This window comes from Aptenodytes patagonicus, chromosome 1 (assembly GCF_965638725.1).
Source record: "Aptenodytes patagonicus chromosome 1, bAptPat1.pri.cur, whole genome shotgun sequence".
Taxonomy (NCBI): domain Eukaryota; kingdom Metazoa; phylum Chordata; class Aves; order Sphenisciformes; family Spheniscidae; genus Aptenodytes; species Aptenodytes patagonicus.
Genome location: NC_134949.1, coordinates 95,412,455 through 95,431,612, shown reverse-complemented (window position 1 = coordinate 95,431,612; position 19,158 = coordinate 95,412,455). Strand labels below are relative to the sequence as shown.

The following is a 19,158-nucleotide window of genomic DNA, read 5'->3' as shown; positions in this document are numbered from 1 at the left end:
CCGATGAGACACTACCAAGATCTAAGGTGCTAACGATAAGGAGAACATAGGAAGTACACTTACACTTTTGATGTGACATTGTTAGCCAGGGAGCCTTCATAGTACGGAATGCCCTTGCTGATTACAACATTAATTTGGCCACCCAGAGTATTTGACACAACGCCTGCATGAACACCAGCCATACAAAGTGATGATGACTTGAAGAGAGGGGAAAAAGAAAAATTTAATACTACACTGTAAATAAATTAAATACTACACTGTATATTGTAAATGCTACATTGTCCAGTTATAGTCTTTGTTAACGTTACATTAAGATACTGTTCTATTTAACTGTTATCTCTGCTATTTAGAAACCATTCATCTTTGGTTTACTATGGAATTTATAAAAACACAAAAAGAAGATCCTACATTTCACTGCGTCCTCGCCAAGATGCATTTGGAATGTAACTCTTGTAATTAAATAAGCTCAAACAAACAGCAAGGTGAATCAGTCTGAAAAAGCCAGACAGCCAGACTTTCAGCCTACAATAAATCTACTATGTTAGACAACAGAAGTTGAATACATAAATACGTAGGAAACCTTTTAATAGAAAGCACATTGAAAGTATGGTTATTCATTTTCTCACAATTAAGGAGTGATGCACTGCAGATTTTGTAGCTTTTAGCCAATGGGTTGTATTTTTTATTTTAACTCATGGTAAAACATGGTTTAACCCATCCAGCACTCTGACCCATATGAACCCACAGTAATACGTGAATACAATTTGTTCTAAAGAAGCCGATTACCTAGGTTGTACAGGTCAATGGAGATCAGTTACGCAGAAAGTTTTTGCAGGACAACCTGTTCTCTCCTTCTCTCCCTGAACGACTGTTAGCCCGGATTCACTAACAAATGTCACAGTGACACTTCCATTTCCCTGGCTTGCAGGCTAGCTGTGCCATGGGGAGCAGGACTGACTCACCACATCAAGTCCTTCGGGCACAGCACAGAGTGAGCAGAGCAAGACGCCTGTCTCCTGAACCAAAACTAGCCCAGGAGATCTTCTCAAGCTGGGAAGCAAACCCTTCCAGGCCAAAGGGGCTTGACCAAGAAACATCCTAGTGCTCAGGAGCAGAGAGACAGTCCAGTTCCCAAAAAAGCTGAGCAGCAGTGGCTTTGCACCCATCTACCACGTGCTCTGAGGTTTCTGGAGGATTACTGGCTACGCACAGTGCAACAGGCATAGACAGAGCTATTCACAGGCATTCCTGCAATGTGCAGCACTGGGGTATGCACAGACACGCTGCAATTCTGCAGCCCCTCGCTCACATCCAATGAGACTGGGATCAACCTGAATTTTAGAAGATCGAGTGGGCCCAAGCTGTCTGTGAAGGACCACCTGGGTATCTCCCAATATACCTTCCAGAAACCGTATTTAGCTTGTTATTACTAGTGTGGTATCCCAGCACAGACTTGCCCAAGTCGATAAACAACAGATGATGACTACAGATTTTTATTTACTGTTAATAGTTGCTCCCCCAAATGAAGTCCACTGCTAGCTGTTGCTACTAAACACATTTACTGCACTGCTCTGCCAACCAATCCACTGGGTGCTACAGAGCCTCACCACAATTCTTTAAGAAGGAATCAGCAGGTCCCTTCCAGAGAAGGAAGACTTCATGGATGATTTTCTTTCTCACATTATTTTAAAAACAGAACAACTTTCTCCATTGTGGCTTCTTTAGAAATAACTGCATGGTGTAGCAGGCCGGGATGCCCTTATATCTCAAGCCCACTGGCAAAAAAACCTGCTCACCGCAACTTTTCCAAACCTAATTCTCCCCAGTATATTCACACATAAAAACTCTAACCCTATTCCCCACCCCCCAAAAATCCCAAAAGCTTTCTAAATATATGTAACTATGTCTCGCTCATGCACGCAGCTCCCCTTTCCTTTCCTACTTTCCCTTGAAAGCAACAGCATGGGATTCTGCAGCAGATGCAGCTCTCCTCCCTGCTCACCAGAAGACGTCAGCAATGAGTGCTCCAAGTCCTCAAGGACTGTGGACATCAGGGTCACACACAAAGGAATCAAGAATTAGGGTATTTTTTAAAGCAGCAAGCAGCTGCTGATCATTTGAAAGAGATGCATGAGAAATCGCTACCTGAAACTTTGTCTAAAGTGCTGGACAATTTGATTTCTTTCCACATAGCTTGACTTCTGGGAAATTCTCTGCCTTTTATTCAGAGCAATAAAGTATACAAAAAGAAAGTCACAGGGCATTTATTTCCTAAAGTTTCCTTTTTCCTCCATAGAAAACAGTTTTTCCAGATTTTGGCAAAAAAAACTCCCAACAAGCAGAACTCTACTGATGCTGCAAATATGTTAGGCAGAGACTCAATTTCATCTTGTTACTAGCTACAAAAATTACCTCGCAGCTGTTTAGTGAAGACTCACCGTGGACCAGAACATATAACACAGTTACGCTGTGGTGACATTTTTACATATGGGTAACTATTTAAGCAGGTAGCCTAGCATTTACAGATATTTGAGAAAAGAAAATCAGAGAGGCACACTTTAGGTTCATATTTAATATTAAAATCTGTGCTCACTAACATTTTAAATTGTCTTTCCTCTGTGCTAGATCTAATGGCTTATTAAAAGAGTATTTTAAGACAAAGAGATTTAATGTAATTTTTTACTAGATTGCTACCAAAATTATAATCACTTAAAAATAAACAAAGCAAACACCCTCCAGTCCTATGGCAGGTATGCTAATTCAGTTACAAAAGCTCACATCAGAAAAACAGTGTATAGGTTTTTGTAGTGTTCTAAGTAAATAGTACATTATTAAAGATTTTCACTTCCAGTTTATAGAACTATTAATGTTACAGTATTAACTCTGTTTTGCAAATGGTTTTATAGCTTCTGAGCATAAACAGTATTTTATCTCTCATGTTGTAATAAAAAAATTAAGATAACCACTGAGACCCTCCGTTTAGAGATGCTTACAGTGTCAAAACCAAAAGGACACCATTAAAAGAACTGATCCTCTCTTTATAAATCCGAATTTCCCAACCTGAGAAAGCCAACAAAAACAAAACAGGAAGTAGAAAGCTATTTTGATTGATCCACCCTTCTCAGCAGGCCTTACAAAAACGTTTGAGTCTCTACTACTACTTCACTGCTTGGAGATGGAAACATCTGAAGCACCAGCCATTTAGCAGCTGTGCAAAAAAAAAAAGAGTACCATGCTATTCACTTTAGAAGGTACAAGTTCCAGAACCCAGGCAGCAGAACTAATGTGAACAACTATAACTGACTTGTAATTATACACTGTGCATTTTACCAAAATTCCCGTGAGCCCATGGTCTTTTTACTTACGTCTCTGTATCCATGGGGAATAGTGCCTGAAATATCAGCAAAAGGAATCACACATCCAGCTGGACAATACTTACTGGAAGAAAACAAAATATCAAGTCAAGACATGCATGCAACTACAACTCTTATAATGTTATAAAATAGTCATTATGTTTTTGATTTACAATACATTGTTATCATTCATATATCACTATTTAAGGATATATCCTAATTGAAGACATATCAGATCAGACAAAGAATACTCAGGAAGAAAAGTACACAACAGGAGAACAGACATTTGAAAAAGTTTAAAAAAATGTCTCAGCTGAAACTACAGTTCCAGTCTCAATATAATAAATTAATAGAGCCAGCATTTTATAATATAAATACTGCATGGCTTCTGTAAATTGAAAGTCACAGAAGTACCAATATTAATGCATTTTATTTTATAAACTAGAGACCTGCACATCTGTTTGTTTTGCATCCTTAAATAATACATCTGAAAAGTAATGTTATCTTATAATAGCTCCTGGCAATGCTTTGATCATAAAACATTGGCCAAATTCAGTTAATACCACTAGCTCATGAAAAGCAAGAGGCAAGACATCTGCACGTCTGATGCAAGCCCATGTTCATGTTTTAGTGCCATTTTATACTGCACATACAAAAACTATTAAATCTTCAAGATGTAATAGTGAACTGGAGTAAACTATTAACATTTTCACTGCAGTTCAACAACAGTTGAAGCAAGTTTGCAGGTACCACAAAAATAGTGGGATTCAGAGACTTCAACACATGTTGAGTAAGGCCAGAACCTACAATTACAGCCCTATTTTGGAACCTGGGAAAATGAGAGAGAAATGCAAAGGTTGCACTTTGAAATGTTTCATGATGCCAGGGCTGAAGTTCTCCAAAAAGTAAGTTTATGCGCTTCACAATAGTCTGCAGCTTTAAACACTGTCCTTGCTTTAGATGGAAATGGAGAAGGAGAAAACAGGGAGATGACATATGTTTCCTCCAACAGAAGGTACAGCATTTTATGTCTCCACAGAACCTCATTAATTCACACCAAACTGTGAAACAGGTTTGTAATTTTTAACACATTTCATAGTTTAGTGCTCCTTAGATAATTGTAATATGAATGTCAGTATTTAGGAATATGTGTTTATAAAAGCAATGTTCTTTCTATGGGAATGAGATATTAGCTCCTATGTGTTAGTGCAAATTAACGAGGTTCTACTGTATACTGCATGTAAATAACAAAAATGGGGGGGAGAGAGAGAGAGGAAGGAGTGCAAATGTCAAAATTATTCAGCTCTAACCCGAATTAGTTTGTTTCTTAAGTTCTCTGGACAGCCAATTTTCAAGCTGCATCAGGTATCAGTAACAGAGTGAAGTAGAAACACCAAAATGACTTCATTAAAGAGATTGAGGGGAAACAGGTAAAATCAGTCTTACTTGAATTCTGGTTCGGAAAAGTGACTTGCATTGTCTAAACAGGTAATTAGGTCTGGAAAGAAAAAATGTTAGGTCAAGAGGATGATAAAGACAAGAAGTTTGAGTATGCTTTTTAAAGTGCACAAAAATATACATTTGAGCCTCTGTGGCTTAACCAAAAGTCTCAGAATGAAAAAACCAGGTTCCTACTAAATTTTCTTGCAACAGATTTTGTATTACAGTAGAACCTTGATAATTTGTCTGAGTAACTGGGAAATCCACTGAGAATGTGACATAGACAAGAGAAACACTACAAACATTCATTTTTTGTGCAGCTTAATTTTAATTTATAGCTGTACTTCAGCAAACCTGACATAATTCAGAGACACAAACATACGCTCTTTTCACAAAATTAAATTAATAAGCTAGCTAAACAGGCCTGTGTTTTCAGCATTTAACAATCCTACAGTACTGAAACCAGGCAGCACAGGGAACAAACATTAGAGTGCCATGTTACTGGCATCCATGACTGATATCTCAAATTCTATGTTCAGTCTGCTGTGTATCAGCACATACAGTCCAAAACACAGAGAAAAAAGCATCAGAAAACCCACAAAATACAAATTAAAAATGGAAACTCTTTATCTGCTCTTTTTAGAATTACTTCTAGAAAGGGTTTTCTCAAGCCTTTTGCCTTGTGAAGCAGTTGCTGGCAAGCAACCTTTTCCACAAGGTTGGTCTGTATAAAATATATACAGTTCAATAAGAAAATTTTTTTGTTATCTGCCACCTTGATTACTACCTGAAGAAACGCATTTCGTCCTTTATCCGAAGCAGCTCTTTCATTCATAACAGATAACTGCAATTCTTGCCCTGATATCCAGGGTAAGCTTTGATATCATTTCTTTAAAACTACAGTAACTTAAATAGTAACTGAATAGTCCAATTTCCTACGCAGAAGTATCAGGAAGACTGTATTAAAAGTCTTCATTTTTAGAAGTTCATTTGTGAGAAGGCAGGAATAAATAAATTAGTTCTGTGTTTTTACTAGGCAGCTCTAATTTTACCAGCACAGAAAAATTACCAAATAATTATAAATACCTGATTTGTCAGTGGTTGAATAAGCTGCAAGAAATCCACGTCCAGAAGTGTGTGTTCCACTCATGAACTGTACTGTGACTTCATTACTTTTTGAAGTAATTAAACCACCCATTTGAAAGCCAAACCCACAGTATTTTCCTATGGAGAGAAGAGGTAGAACAGATATGGACCAAAACCAGCATATGTAATAAGCATCTTTTTTCATTTGCAGTGTAAGCTCACATTACTTCTGCCGTATATTCAAAACCAAATACATGTGCATGACACTAAATAATGTAGTCGGTGTCCATTTAAAGCAAATGGCAGAGTATGGATACCACATTTATTTTGCCACTGTCAACAGGTAAGAGCCTCTCATACCCTTAACACTTGCAAATAAATATGACCTTATCCCATTCACCTCTAGCCATGCATAACCCTCACAGTCAGTTCTTCAAAGACCACGAGAAATCTGTCAAGGAAAAGGATCAAGTTAGGGCAACGAGAATCATCTACAGAAGCAAATGAGAAAAAAGCCCTCCTCTTCCCTCAGCTGTTGGGGCACTTCCTCCTTTTTGACTATTTCATGGTTTCTCTCAACTACTTTTCTTAATTTTGGACAACAGCAAGCATGATTCACTGCACTTCAACATTGACATACAAGCATATGTGAGTACCATTAATATAAACTGCCAGTTGGTTCACTTTCTGGTTTACTGCACTTATAAAACCTAACAGAGATTCTGCATCTGGATACTTCTCTTGCCATCCAAAATGACCAAAAATAATACATTTTAAACTGAGATGCTGGAGTCTGCAGATATTGACAATACTTGCCCTATAAAGTCCTAGAATTACTACCAAATGACATTACCTGGATGAATGGCTGTTAAACAGACCCAAATCAATATGGAATTCTCCAGTCCTACTAACTATAAACTTTAATAAAATACTGATCATTTTACTAACCTGTTAAGAAAAAAACCCAAACATATTCTGTTCTATAGGCTCCCCAGATCATTCAATGTTGTAAACCATCTATGGCCCTATTTAAGATTCTGCAGTGGATAATCAAAGTGGATAATCACCAGCAGCAAATGACACTGCATATGTTTCAGTTTACCATTCATTTATTTGCTTTCTTGATAATAAGTATATTATCATATCGTAAAAGAGCAAAAAACGAAGCCAGACTCCCTTCTCAACTAAAGGCAAATGACAATACTAAAGTAGAGGGAGTGGAATAACACTGCCCTGCAGGAATAGTTCTTAACAAATATAATACAAAACAAATATAACACAAACAAATATAATGTGTATGTCAAATTCCTTTAAAAGGTGAACTGCACTCTCAAATACTAATAAAATAAAAATTAAAAAAATACAAATTCCTATCATTATTCAGAGCTTTCTAACTGTTGCTTAACCAGATATCTTTTGAACAAAGCAAGGGTATTTTCTAATGAAAAAAAAGAGAACAGATTTTACAATACTTTAATGAAATTTATAATATTATACAAATATAACCTTACCTCAATTTACTACTTAAACTGGTTATCAGCAAGAGTTATAAAGAAGTAAGTTCCCTTTTACCACGGCTCCACGTTGACCCTATGTTTTGCTATAAGTCATGTTTCAATGATTAATTGCATTCATTATGATGAATTGCATCATTTTTCCAACTATCGCTTTGCTTTTCCTTTTTTTTAAGTTTTGTTTTCAGTGACTAGATCTTGTTACATGATTGACCAGCATGAGACTCCTCTCAGGGTAGGGCAGACTGTCCTCAAGACACCATTTATCCTCCTCTTCGGGCAAATACACAGGGCAAGACACTTAAATCTAGCTTGGATAAACTATTCAGTGCTGCTTGCACCATGGAGATACAGCTTTTGACAAACTGTAGACTGATGCACCTTATGATTCATGGCAAGACATACTTTTGAGACTATAAATCATTTTTCTAACTCTTCCCTGGCCTCTCACCACATTTTTAGCAATCTTTTTAAAAAGTAGGCACTAGAAATGGTCAAAACATGACTGACATGACACCTCTGTCAATGGTACGTGCAGAAGATTTAATATTTTGTCTGTACTTCTGCATTGAAGGACCCCAAGTGCTTTTCTACAGCAACGTTACAGCAGGAGAGGGAATTCCCACGGTAGCTTACATTCTCTGCTCCTATGGATCTGGGCTTACATTGTATGTATTAAATAAGTACATCTGACTAGACGCACAGTGATTGGACTGTGATGAAACCTAATATAGAACACCTCTAGATCTTACTTAAACTAGAGACAAACTAAACACCAAGGATTTGAATTTTCTTTTGATTTATTTATAAATATTCAAAAGGCTTGGAATGAGAACTAGCCCTTAAAAGCTTCATTAGAAACCTTCTCTGTTTATCAATGAACTAACCCACTAACAATTCATTTTTTATCTCATCAGCCAATCTTTAAGTCATTTTGGGTTAAAGTAGGTATCATTGAATTTCAGATTTTATGTAATACAAGTATTTTAATGTTAGATCATGTCAGTAGTCTTGAATGGAAAACTTAGGATAAATCCAGATTTCTTCCAAACAAATTCAGGTCACTGTTTAATCTCTCCAGTGTTTGTTGCTTCAAACATGAACATTCAAGAATCTGCATCATCTGTATCTGCCACTGTTAATATCACTGTTTGTTCTGTGATTTAATTTATTAAGAGCAGAACAACACACGCATTTGCTCAACATACTGTGCTACTACACCAGCTGGGAACAGCTGAAAGTCAGGAGAAACAAATGAAGTAGAAAATTTACTCGAACCCATTAAGTCACTTGTAAAAGTGAATAATAGACTTATCAGAACTGGACGTTCCTTGCCATTTTAGGACTTCAGCGTTTCCTATTTTAGACCAAGTCTCGCTCAACGGCTCCAAGCACATACTTATTTTCACACACTCTTACCTAGGTAACAGTTGGAAAAGAGGGTTAACAAAGCTAACATTCCACTAGCCTCTTTATAAAAAGACTCAATTTAGTGGGATCGGCATTTGAGTTGCACAAAAGCAATCTTGGTGAAGTAAATATCTCTCTCGCTCCAGATTAAAGCTTTAGGAAAGAAAGTAAAATTAATCTGCACAGTAACAATTAATTTTAGTGAAGGAAGAATGACAATTTATTTGGAGTTTTAGGCAAACAAGGGTCTTAAAACCCTACATATACCTTGATGTAGATGATAATGTCACACTTCTATTTGAAAAAAACTCTGCCTTACAGTCATGAAATTCAATTTGTCTTCTTAAAGAGGACAAAAATTAAACTACGGACATTATCAGAAGATGAGGGATATTTGAACTACACAACTTTTGAAGCCTGACATCCTTTAATACCACCAAGATGAACAGCTCAAACCAGAGCTATTCCATATAAAAAGAAAGGCATTTCAGGTAAGATATATATATATATACACACACTTTTTTTTTTTTTGCCTTTTTTTTTTTAAATAAAGATCCTCATAGTTTTGCAATTCCCTCTCCACTGCTTACAAGAACTTTGCAAGCTACTGGGAAATGTCTGAGAAAAAACAAACAAACAAACAAACAAACAAACAACATCACAGTGGAGTTTCCTCTGCGAATCTGAAGAATCAAAGAATATTATAGGATCTGTGTTGCATTTAGCATCTAGTTGTTGTACGCACGAACAAAATGTAGGATGTTCTGTTATCATTATCACCCATCATTTTTTCAGTACATTTTTAGGATATAGGAATTGTGTCAAGAAGACAGACATTTACATATGCTTTAATAACAGTAAATAAAATGCAATTACTTAAGAATAATTAAATTAAGAATACTCTGGCATTCCAAACAGAGAGTTCATTTGCTGAGCAACAATGGTAAGTGTACTTGAAATGAGCACGTCACCAGAGAAAGGGACAATCAGACTACTGTTTTCTTTACCACTTTTATTTTTAGTTACAGTTGTAGGTGTACTCCCTCCCTGTACTAAAGACCTGTATAGCATCAGGAGAATCTTTCCTTAGCTATTCTTTCTAGCAGTACTATCAGTAGTAAATTTACTAAAACTGGTCCCTGATGGCTGTTTTTCTACTGCGGTGAGGTACACACAGCACTCCTCAAAGTTTTGCAGTTTCCTTGATATGAAGCTCAGGAAAAACACAACTCAGATAACAGAATTACTAAAATTCCTTTCTTTACCTTATTTGAGATTCCTGTAAATAACAAACACTTCCTTCTTTTCATCACTTCTCATAAGACTCAAAATCCACACTGTACAAAGCAGCGTATGATGTATTCAGGCAATGTCTTACCCTGCCCAAAATCCAACTGAATTATAACAGTTTTCTAGGGCTATAAAAAAGAACTTAACTAATACCATACACCTAGTAGCTACTCTATGCTCAGAGCAGGTAAACAAGGAGAAATTTTAAAAGTAACTAAAGTACCAACAGTATATCCAAGTTCTATAAAGGACATTAGCTTTCAAGTACCAATAATAAAAGCTCCTACCTATCTCTGTCCTGGTGGGGCCAATCCCATTGTGAACTCTTAAGTAACTGGAATGACAAGAATCTGAGTCATCAATATCAAAATCGCCAAATTTGAGCTGAATTCGCTGCCCAGGCTTTACACGAATTTCCCATTCACAAACTGTGCTATTGGGAGAGGTCTGTGGGTAGTTTATTGAAGCAAGAGTTCCACTTTCAGGGCCCAGAACAGTGTGTCCACACCCATCACCTACAAAAGAACAAAAATAAACCAGTTACACGCGTTCATCTTCAAAGCTTCACTGGTGATTTAGTCATCCTGGGTTTTAGCAGTGGTATAAGATTTGTTGTTTTTTTAACCATACTAATCATGTTGCAACAAAACTCCAAGGTAAGTAGCATGCAGATGAACCAGCAATTGTGAGAAAATACCATTCAACTAATGTTGCCTAACGTTTAGCTTCTCATCATGGTGACCAGAGAGCTGCTACAACTTCCTCAACGAGATAAAAATTCATCCATAATGACTTAAAACATTGCACAGAGAGTACAGAAAGTGTCCCTGCTATTTCATGTTCCCTCAATACCTATGTACAGAAGAAAACAGTTTCTGAAAAGGAGGGAGAAACCCACCAATAAAACAAGAGCACATCAGTTTTACTGTTGTTACTGTATTCACAACACGATGAAAAAGAACAGAAGTGGGAAGACAATGGACAGCAAATACTCTACTGAAAATACCTGCCAGGTCTGACCATCATCAAACTGCTAGTGCATTGTTTTCTACTGTGCCACAATTTTAATGCAGTAATTAATTCTTACAGCTCTTTAGAGAACATGCTCAATTTTTCTGGATTTGTGCAACAAATTAAATTACAACTCCAACCTGGAGCCCTCTACCTAACATTTGAGTATTAATTTGAAACAGCAGTAACGATACTAAAGAAGACTTGTTTAACAAGTGGAAAAAATAGCACAAATTGTGTATTCTCAAAATCAAATTATAAAGAGCAAACTGATAAATCTATTTACTCAACAGCTAGACATTAATTTCCCTCAGTATGTAGTACAAGAAGTGTAAGAATTTGTGCGTTGTTTTGGAAATAAGAATGTTCTTTAAGTAACATCCATGATCACTGGTTTTTCATAAATTACTGTATCAAGGTGAAACAAAGTATTCCTGAGCACAAGGACACATCCAACAAAATAACATCTGCAATAACGTAAGCCCCACAAAATAAGCCTCATAACATCTCTGATTTATTTTTGTTAGCACTGGAGGCTAACAAGCCTATTTATTGAATTTAGTCCCATGAAATGGGACTCCCAATAAATTTGGGAGACAGTCCTGAAGGGCAAAGGGGTCCAGGAAGGCTGGGCGTTCTTCAAGAAGGAAGTCTTAAAGGCGCAGGAGCAGGCTGTCCCCATACGCCGTAAGAAGAACGGGCGGGGAAGACGACTGGCCTGGCTGAACGGGGAGCTCTTGCTGGGACTCAGGAAAAGAAGGAGAGTTTACCACTTGTGGAAGAAGGGGCAGGCGACTCAAGAAGAGTACAGGGATCTCGTTAGGTCATGCAGAGAGGAAATGAGAAAGGCAAAAGCCCAGCTAGAACGCAATCTGGCTGCTGTTGTTAGAGACAACAAAATATGTTTTTACAAATATATTAATGACAAGAAGAGAGCCAAGAAGAATCTCCATCCTCTATTGGATGCCGGGGGGAACATTTGTCACTAAGGATGAGGAAAAGGCTGAGGTACTTAATGCCTTCTTTGCCTCAGTCTTTAACAGGCAGACCAGTTCTCGTCAGGGTATTCAGCCCCCTGAGCTGGAAGACAGGGACGGCGAGGAGGATAAACCCCCCCATAATCCAAGAGGAAGCAGTTAACGACCTGCTACGCCACCTGGACACTCACAAGTCTATGGGGCCAGATGGGATCCACCCAAGAGTGCTGAGGGAGCTGGCGGAGGAGCTCGCCAAGCCACTCTCCATCATTTATCAGCAGTCCTGGTTAACGGGGGAGGTCCCGGAAGACTGGAGGCTTGCCAATGTGACGCCCATCTACAAGAAGGGCCGGAAGGAGGATCCGGGGAACTACAGGCCTGTCAGCCTGACCTCGGTGCCGGGGAAGATTATGGAGCAGTTCATCTCGAGGGCGCTCACAAGGCACGTGTGGGACAACCAGGGGATCAGGCCCAGCCAGCACGGGTTCATGAGAGGCAGGTCCTGCTTGACCAACCTGATCTCCTTCTATGACCAGGGGACCTGCCTAGTGGATGAGGGAAAGCTGTGGATGTGGTCTACCTGGACTTCAGCAAGGCCTTTGACACCGTCTCCCACAGCATTCTCCTAGAGAAGCTGGCGGCTCACGGCTTAGACAGGTGTACTCTGCGCTGGGTCAAAAACTGGCTGGACGGCCGGGCCCAGAGAGTTGTGGTGAATGGAGTTACATCCAGTTGGCGGCCGGTCACGAGCGGTGTTCCCCAGGGCTCAGTTTTGGGGCCGGTCTTGTTCAATATCTTTATCAATGATCTGGATGAGGGGATTGAGTGCACCCTCAGTAAGTTTGCAGACGACACCAAGTTGGGCAGGAGTGTTGATCTGCTCGAGGGTAGGAAGGCTCTGCAGAGGGACCTGGACAGGCTGGATCGATGGGCCGAGGCCAACTGTATGAGGTTCAACAAGGCCAAGTGCCAGGTCCTGCACTTCGGCCACAACAACCCCATGCAGTGCTACAGGCTTGGGGAAAGAGTGGCTGGAAAGCTGCCCAGCAGAGAAGGACCTGGGGGTGCTGGTTGACAGCCGGCTGAACATGAGCCGGCAGTGTGCCCAGGTGGCCAAGAAGGCCAATGGCATCCTGGCCTGTATCAGAAACAGTGTGGCCAGCAGGAGTAGGGAAGTGATCGTGCCCCTCTACTCGGCTCTGGTGAGGCCGCACCTCAAATACTGTGTTCAGTTTTGGGCCCCTCACTACAAGAAGGACATTGAGGTGCTGGAGCGTGTCCAGAGAAGGGCAATGAAGCTGGTGAAGGGTCTGGAGAACAAGTCTTATGAGGAGTGGCTGAGGGAACTGGGGTTGTTTAGCCTGGAGAAGAGGAGGCTCAGGGGAGACCTTATCACTCTCTACAATTACCTGAAAGGAGGTTGTAGCGAGGTGGGTGTTGGTCTCTTCTCCCAAGTAACTAGCGATAGGATGAGAGGAAATGGCCTCAAGTTGCGGCAGGGAAGGTTTAGATTGGATGTAAGGAAAAATTTCTTTACTGAAAGAGTGGTTAAACATTGGAACAGGCTGCCCAGGGAAGTGGTTGAGTCCCCATCCCTGGAGGTATTTAAAAGCCGTGTAGATGAGGCACTTAGGGACATGGTTTAGTGGGCATGGTGGTGTTGGGTCAACGGTTGGACTCGATGATCTTAGAGGTCTTCTCCAACCTTAATGATTCTATGATTCTATGAAATGAGTAGGCAAGGAACAGCATTATCATTTTCAAGATTTGACACTAGAAGGTCCAGAGATCGTATGAAAGAGATCTGTACACGTTATCCTAAAAGCAATCAGGACCTTTCAGGATCTTGAACAAAGTAAAGTAAGCAAAAATAGCAAAGACAAAAATCAGACTAGATATGCTGCTAAAAAAATGTCTTCGACACCACTCCAAATACATTCATTATCTGTAGGTCCATTTTACCCTTCAAAATTCATGCCTGTGTATACAGTTCCTACCAAGCAATTACAACAGATTTAATATTACATCAAGATTTCACACTCTAGAAATTCACAATGATCAACATCATTTGTATTGACAGATGTTTTGACAGCTAAAAGTGTCAGTCTGAAAGTGTTTCATATTACAGACTTATTAGTATGTGTAGTTCCTCTACAAAATGTGAAAAGGTAAGCTAAGCTTTAGGGACAAAAATTGTACACATATTTAAGAATTTTAACTAAATTTCAAAATTCTTAAATGTATTTCATGCAAGACTGAATGGAAAAGTAAGTCCAATGCAGCGAAGTGACTTGGGAAAAATAAACTGTGGTACTTTACTAGGTCTGATGAATCTGCTTGCAAAAGCACCTAATTTCTAGTAACAAAACCTATTCTCTTTATAATCTGAGCACTTTGAAAGATAGCTGCATGTTCTAAAAGCTAAAGTGCTGCTGGTATACACAGAATCACACACACATGCAAACTGCAGCTTTTTTTCTTGCTAGCAGTCTTCAGTCAAAATGATGCATCTTCTTTGGAAGAGGTAACTGGAATATCTGCTTCAGTAAAACCAAAAGTTCTATTTGTAAAGCTGTTGTTTAGCCATGTTTTTCTTCATCCAATTTTAGCAATTTGCTTTAAAACACTTTGTTCCATCCCATGACAAATATTATTTCCATTTGGGTGACAGCTGATAAATTACTTTCCTAAATTACTGTTGTTCTAATACATGAGACACAATTGTCCAGTGTTACAAAGAGGTAACTTAAACCGTATGTTTTGGGTATCATTTTAATCCTGGTTTCTTTCCAAAGGCATGTTATAAACCTAAGAGTAAGTGCAAGATTTATCATTCAAAACCTGTATGGTCTTGGTTCATTAGTTAGTAAACATTTAAATGTCAGATTCCTTATTAGTCACAATATGCTTAACTGTCAAGAAAAATACTGGTTCCTTTGCTAGTAAACTGGCTTTTTGCAAGCAAGTACTCACACACATTATAAAATACATGGAACTTATTATATTAACAACAATAAAAACAACAAATATATACTAGGTCTTTAGTCATGGTGATATTTGTGGCTACTATTTCAAAACTCTTTATACTGAGACATGTAAAATTAATTTTCAACATAAGCAGCAGTCAGTTTTAGGTTATGTCCTAAATAAAAACAATGAGCCAGTTAACCAGTTCTGTGCTTTTCCTATCCTGTGACAGGGGCAAGCAACTGTTTACTCATTTACAGATTTAAAATATTATGCAGATACACTAATACAGTGGCCTTCTGAACATGAAATCATAGCAGCTTTCACCTGTATGGGCAGATACATTGCTCTGAGTGCATTTTAAGGAAAATAAAAATGCTTGCATGATCTAGAATACTTGGTAGTTAATTATTTCTCATTTCAATGGGCCTATTATTGCAATGCAGTAACCACACAAATGCTATTTCTTACAACCAGGAATACCAATAATGCACATGATTATGTATCTTTGATTCTTCCCCACACTTCTGCATCTTAAGCCTATGCTGCTGGAAGTCAAAGACAAAGAAGAGCTTGGGTCTCTTCTTTGACCCAAACAGTACTTTTTCTGTAAATTCCTCCAGTTAAAAGTCGAAAAGATCATGCCTAACATTTCTTTAAACCATCCTCTTCACTGTTTGCTGTTCAGCTGTCTCAGGCATGAAATAATACCGGCACTGCGTTTGTATGATGAACAGGGCACACCTTCCTGATGAGAAAAGCAAAAGAACTCCAAAAACACTCTTACACGTTTAGGTGATGAAATGCAAATAAAATATTGTAAGTTTTAAAAAGACATTGAGACTTTTCTTTTAAAGACACATCACTAAGAAATGTCAAATTTCCCCTTGTAGCTTGGAACAATCAGTCTTGTTTCCAGTGGCTAGATGGAAGAAGTTTCTAATCTGTCTCACACAATTTAATGGAAATGCAAATCTCAAATCTCCCTTTTGTTGTAGGCTTTCTTGAAAACATGCAAGGAAAAATACACCTCTAATCTGTCCATATTAAAGAACCCACTGTCAAATCATACTAGAAAGGAATGGAAAGGAAAAAAAGTTGTGCTGAACTCCATCTACAGCATCATCTTACTATGAAGTCAATTTTTAAAAGTAGCTCATTCTGACTGGACATTTTAGATCTCATTTTGTTGTGTGTTTCACTTAGGTTAGTGATAGCAGAAGTGCCAGACACTTTTTAAAGATTACCATTGCATGTCCGGCATGCAATATACAGTCTGCCAAGGGCAGCAGCATCATTCAGGAGCTATTTGGGAATTTCTAAAAATCGTACTTCCAGTGAAACTTGCAGAACAACGAAACCTCATTTTATTTTATTGGTACTATAAAAGGGTAGTTCTTGAGCCTATGTAAGTGGTGCTTCATCATTTCTGCCAAAGTTGTATAAATACCATCAACTCCAGAGATACATACATACATCCTGTATCAGGGGACCAATCTGCAATACTCAGCAATTTCTCCAAGAAAAAGACAAAGTACAATTCTTTGCACTACAGCCACATATATAGGAGCATTCGCTACTTCATTCATTTGGAAGTCATTAATTAAGTGCCACAGAATCTTTTGCTTCTGCTAATCTGTGTGCACGAGAGTGGAATATCTGAGAACACATAGAAGAGACAGACGTCAATTCCTACATTAATTATTCCTGAACGGGCTGACAACTTCTGTTGTCAACACACAGCTCAACCAGTCTCTTGCTTTCTTTCAGCCCTCTCTGTCACACAACAGACCTACTGCACTTGCAGAACAGATCAAGCTCTTCACAGAAGCACCAGATCACCTGCACATACACATTACACCTGACATTTGCTGGAAGGTCTGCAGATATGCATTGAATTTCATGTGTCTTGAGGACCATGTTCACAGCAAACATGAATAAGCTTGGCTCTTCATCAAAACGTGTGTTAGAAACATGGGTGCCTCTTAAGAAGCCGGTAGAGGAAAGCAGACTGCTGTCGTCAGGAGTACCATTCATCTCTTCTGCAGGCGCCTTTGAATGCAGTCTGGATGAATTATCCTGATAGATTACGTATGACCCCCGGGCAATGGCACGCTCATGTCTGATGCAATCGTGCAGATGATTTAAAACGATTTCTCATACCCAAGTTCTTTACATCAACAAAATACAAAACTTGAACTAACACAAATATACCAAAATGCATTGGATAAGAAGAAAATGCGAAATTTAATAAAATTAGAGGACACTGCACATGCAGGAGTGGGTGCTAAGTACTCTATGAATACCCACAAAAAAGATTAATTATTCTTTATAGTTGTTGAAGTCAATTAATCAGAATTTTTTCCCCCTGAGATTGGCTGCTGTTAGTGACTGCTAATCTTGTTCTCACTACCAAAACATGTTAAAAATTAATCTTTAAGACTAGAGAATGCTTTCCCATTCCTTACTTGGAGAAGAGAGAATGATAAAATAAAGACATCAGACAGTTTAAGATTACAGTCTATAAGGCATAACTGATGCATATCAAAACACTGATCTCAATTTTAACACGTGGCACTGCCTTTTGAACAGACTTAATTTAACCAGTGGGTTTCCTGAGAAGATTTTACATATATAAGCTATGATTTTCTGTAAGTTTGTAACTACATACAGGATGTAATTAAATCTTTCTTAACTAAACAAAGATAGAACCAAATCTATTAGTTATGTAAGCAAAAAGATATTTTAAAGCATTCATTTTAACTCCAAATACACAACTCTTTCTGATTCAATGCACCACTATAATTTCTCTTCTTCTGTTTAGCTCCTGTGCTCTGCATTTCCCTGCTCTTTATCAGTGTGCCGCTAAAAGACACTGCATCTAGTTTTTGCTTTTCTCAGTGTGTGCAAGAAAGTTTACACAACCAACAAAACAGTTCCATGAATAAGAAACACTGAGGAATTAAGACCACAAAGACATCAAGTTCTAAATAGCTTTTTCAGGTATTTTCAAATGCCCTTATTTGTGCCCTCCAAACTCATTTCTGTTTCCACCAAAATCCACAGAACTATGTTCTTCAGGAAGGAATCTGCTCCTCTGTCAGAACAAGCCAACAAGCACACAATCCACCTTCATCTTTACGCCATTTATTTGCCTGAGTAACACACTAGCTTGAGCATTTCATCCCATTACAGATGTTTCACAACATAAAATACCCCACACTTCCACAAGTGAGGCCATAGGTCCATAAACACTTGAAGGCACTTTGAATTAGTGCAGCCACAGACAAAAGCAAGCCTTGTCTGCCTCTCGCTTTTGGCCACTTGTTCTCACACCCCTTCTGGTACTGGAGGTAAACACTTCTGCAGCCACATGGTAAACCAGACCAGGGACTTGAGATAAAAATAGGTGTTAGTTTTAACCTAGAGCAATCCCCTAATTTATTTTAGTGTGCACATGCAGCAGTGCCTTCCCCGACAAGAGGGATAGGACAGTGTGAGAGTAGGGAAACACCAGCAACTGCTTCTTTCACCAGCACTGCCAGCCTGTGTTTGCATTTTAAACAACCTTGAATCACAACCAGAAATGTAGAAAACATCCCTCCCCTGGGAAGACCAGTCACACAAGAGCGGCGCACTGGCTTCAGGAACTGAGCTGGCTGAAGACGAACCAGTGCCCCTACCCATTCCCACAGCACAGTGTTAGATTTCAGCCAACTCACCTCTCTAAGGCAGCTCATTGTGCCAGTGGTAGGGCAAGGAAAGGAGGGCAGGTGGGATTACAGTTGTCTCAGCTTGGATTGATTTACTTGCTGTGGGGCACCCTTAGAAAGGTAATGAAATTACAGGTTGAGGTTTAACAAAGATAGGAACAGGACAAAAGGTAAAGCACAAGAAGCATTTTGCCTTTCAAATTGTTGGCAGCTTAGTAGTGGGGGGGGAGGAGGAGACAGAGTCTGATTCTTGCTCTTATAGCAAAAGGACAAAATTTAAGATGCCATTACAACAAAATTTTACTGTTTTCATTTATAATGCTAGCCACATGCTAGGCTAGTGATAATTAGCACTTTATTATTTTCATCTGTACACACAGCTTTTCAATCGCCATCT

At 38.8% G+C, this 19,158-nt stretch overlaps 1 protein-coding gene across 1 annotated transcript in view; it reads right to left on the bottom strand.

The window, feature by feature from the left end:
- The window catches only part of DCBLD2 (discoidin, CUB and LCCL domain containing 2), a 57,486-nt gene that overhangs the window by 25,000 nt on the left and 13,328 nt on the right, over positions 1 to 19,158 (bottom strand). The window contains exons 2-6 of the mRNA XM_076349708.1: positions 10,381 to 10,608; positions 5,880 to 6,017; positions 4,800 to 4,851; positions 3,366 to 3,438; positions 64 to 197 (exon numbers count right to left, since the gene is read on the bottom strand). Of these exons, the coding sequence (XP_076205823.1) occupies positions 64 to 197; positions 3,366 to 3,438; positions 4,800 to 4,851; positions 5,880 to 6,017; positions 10,381 to 10,608 (625 nt within the window). The remainder of the gene's footprint in view (positions 1 to 63; positions 198 to 3,365; positions 3,439 to 4,799; positions 4,852 to 5,879; positions 6,018 to 10,380; positions 10,609 to 19,158) is intronic.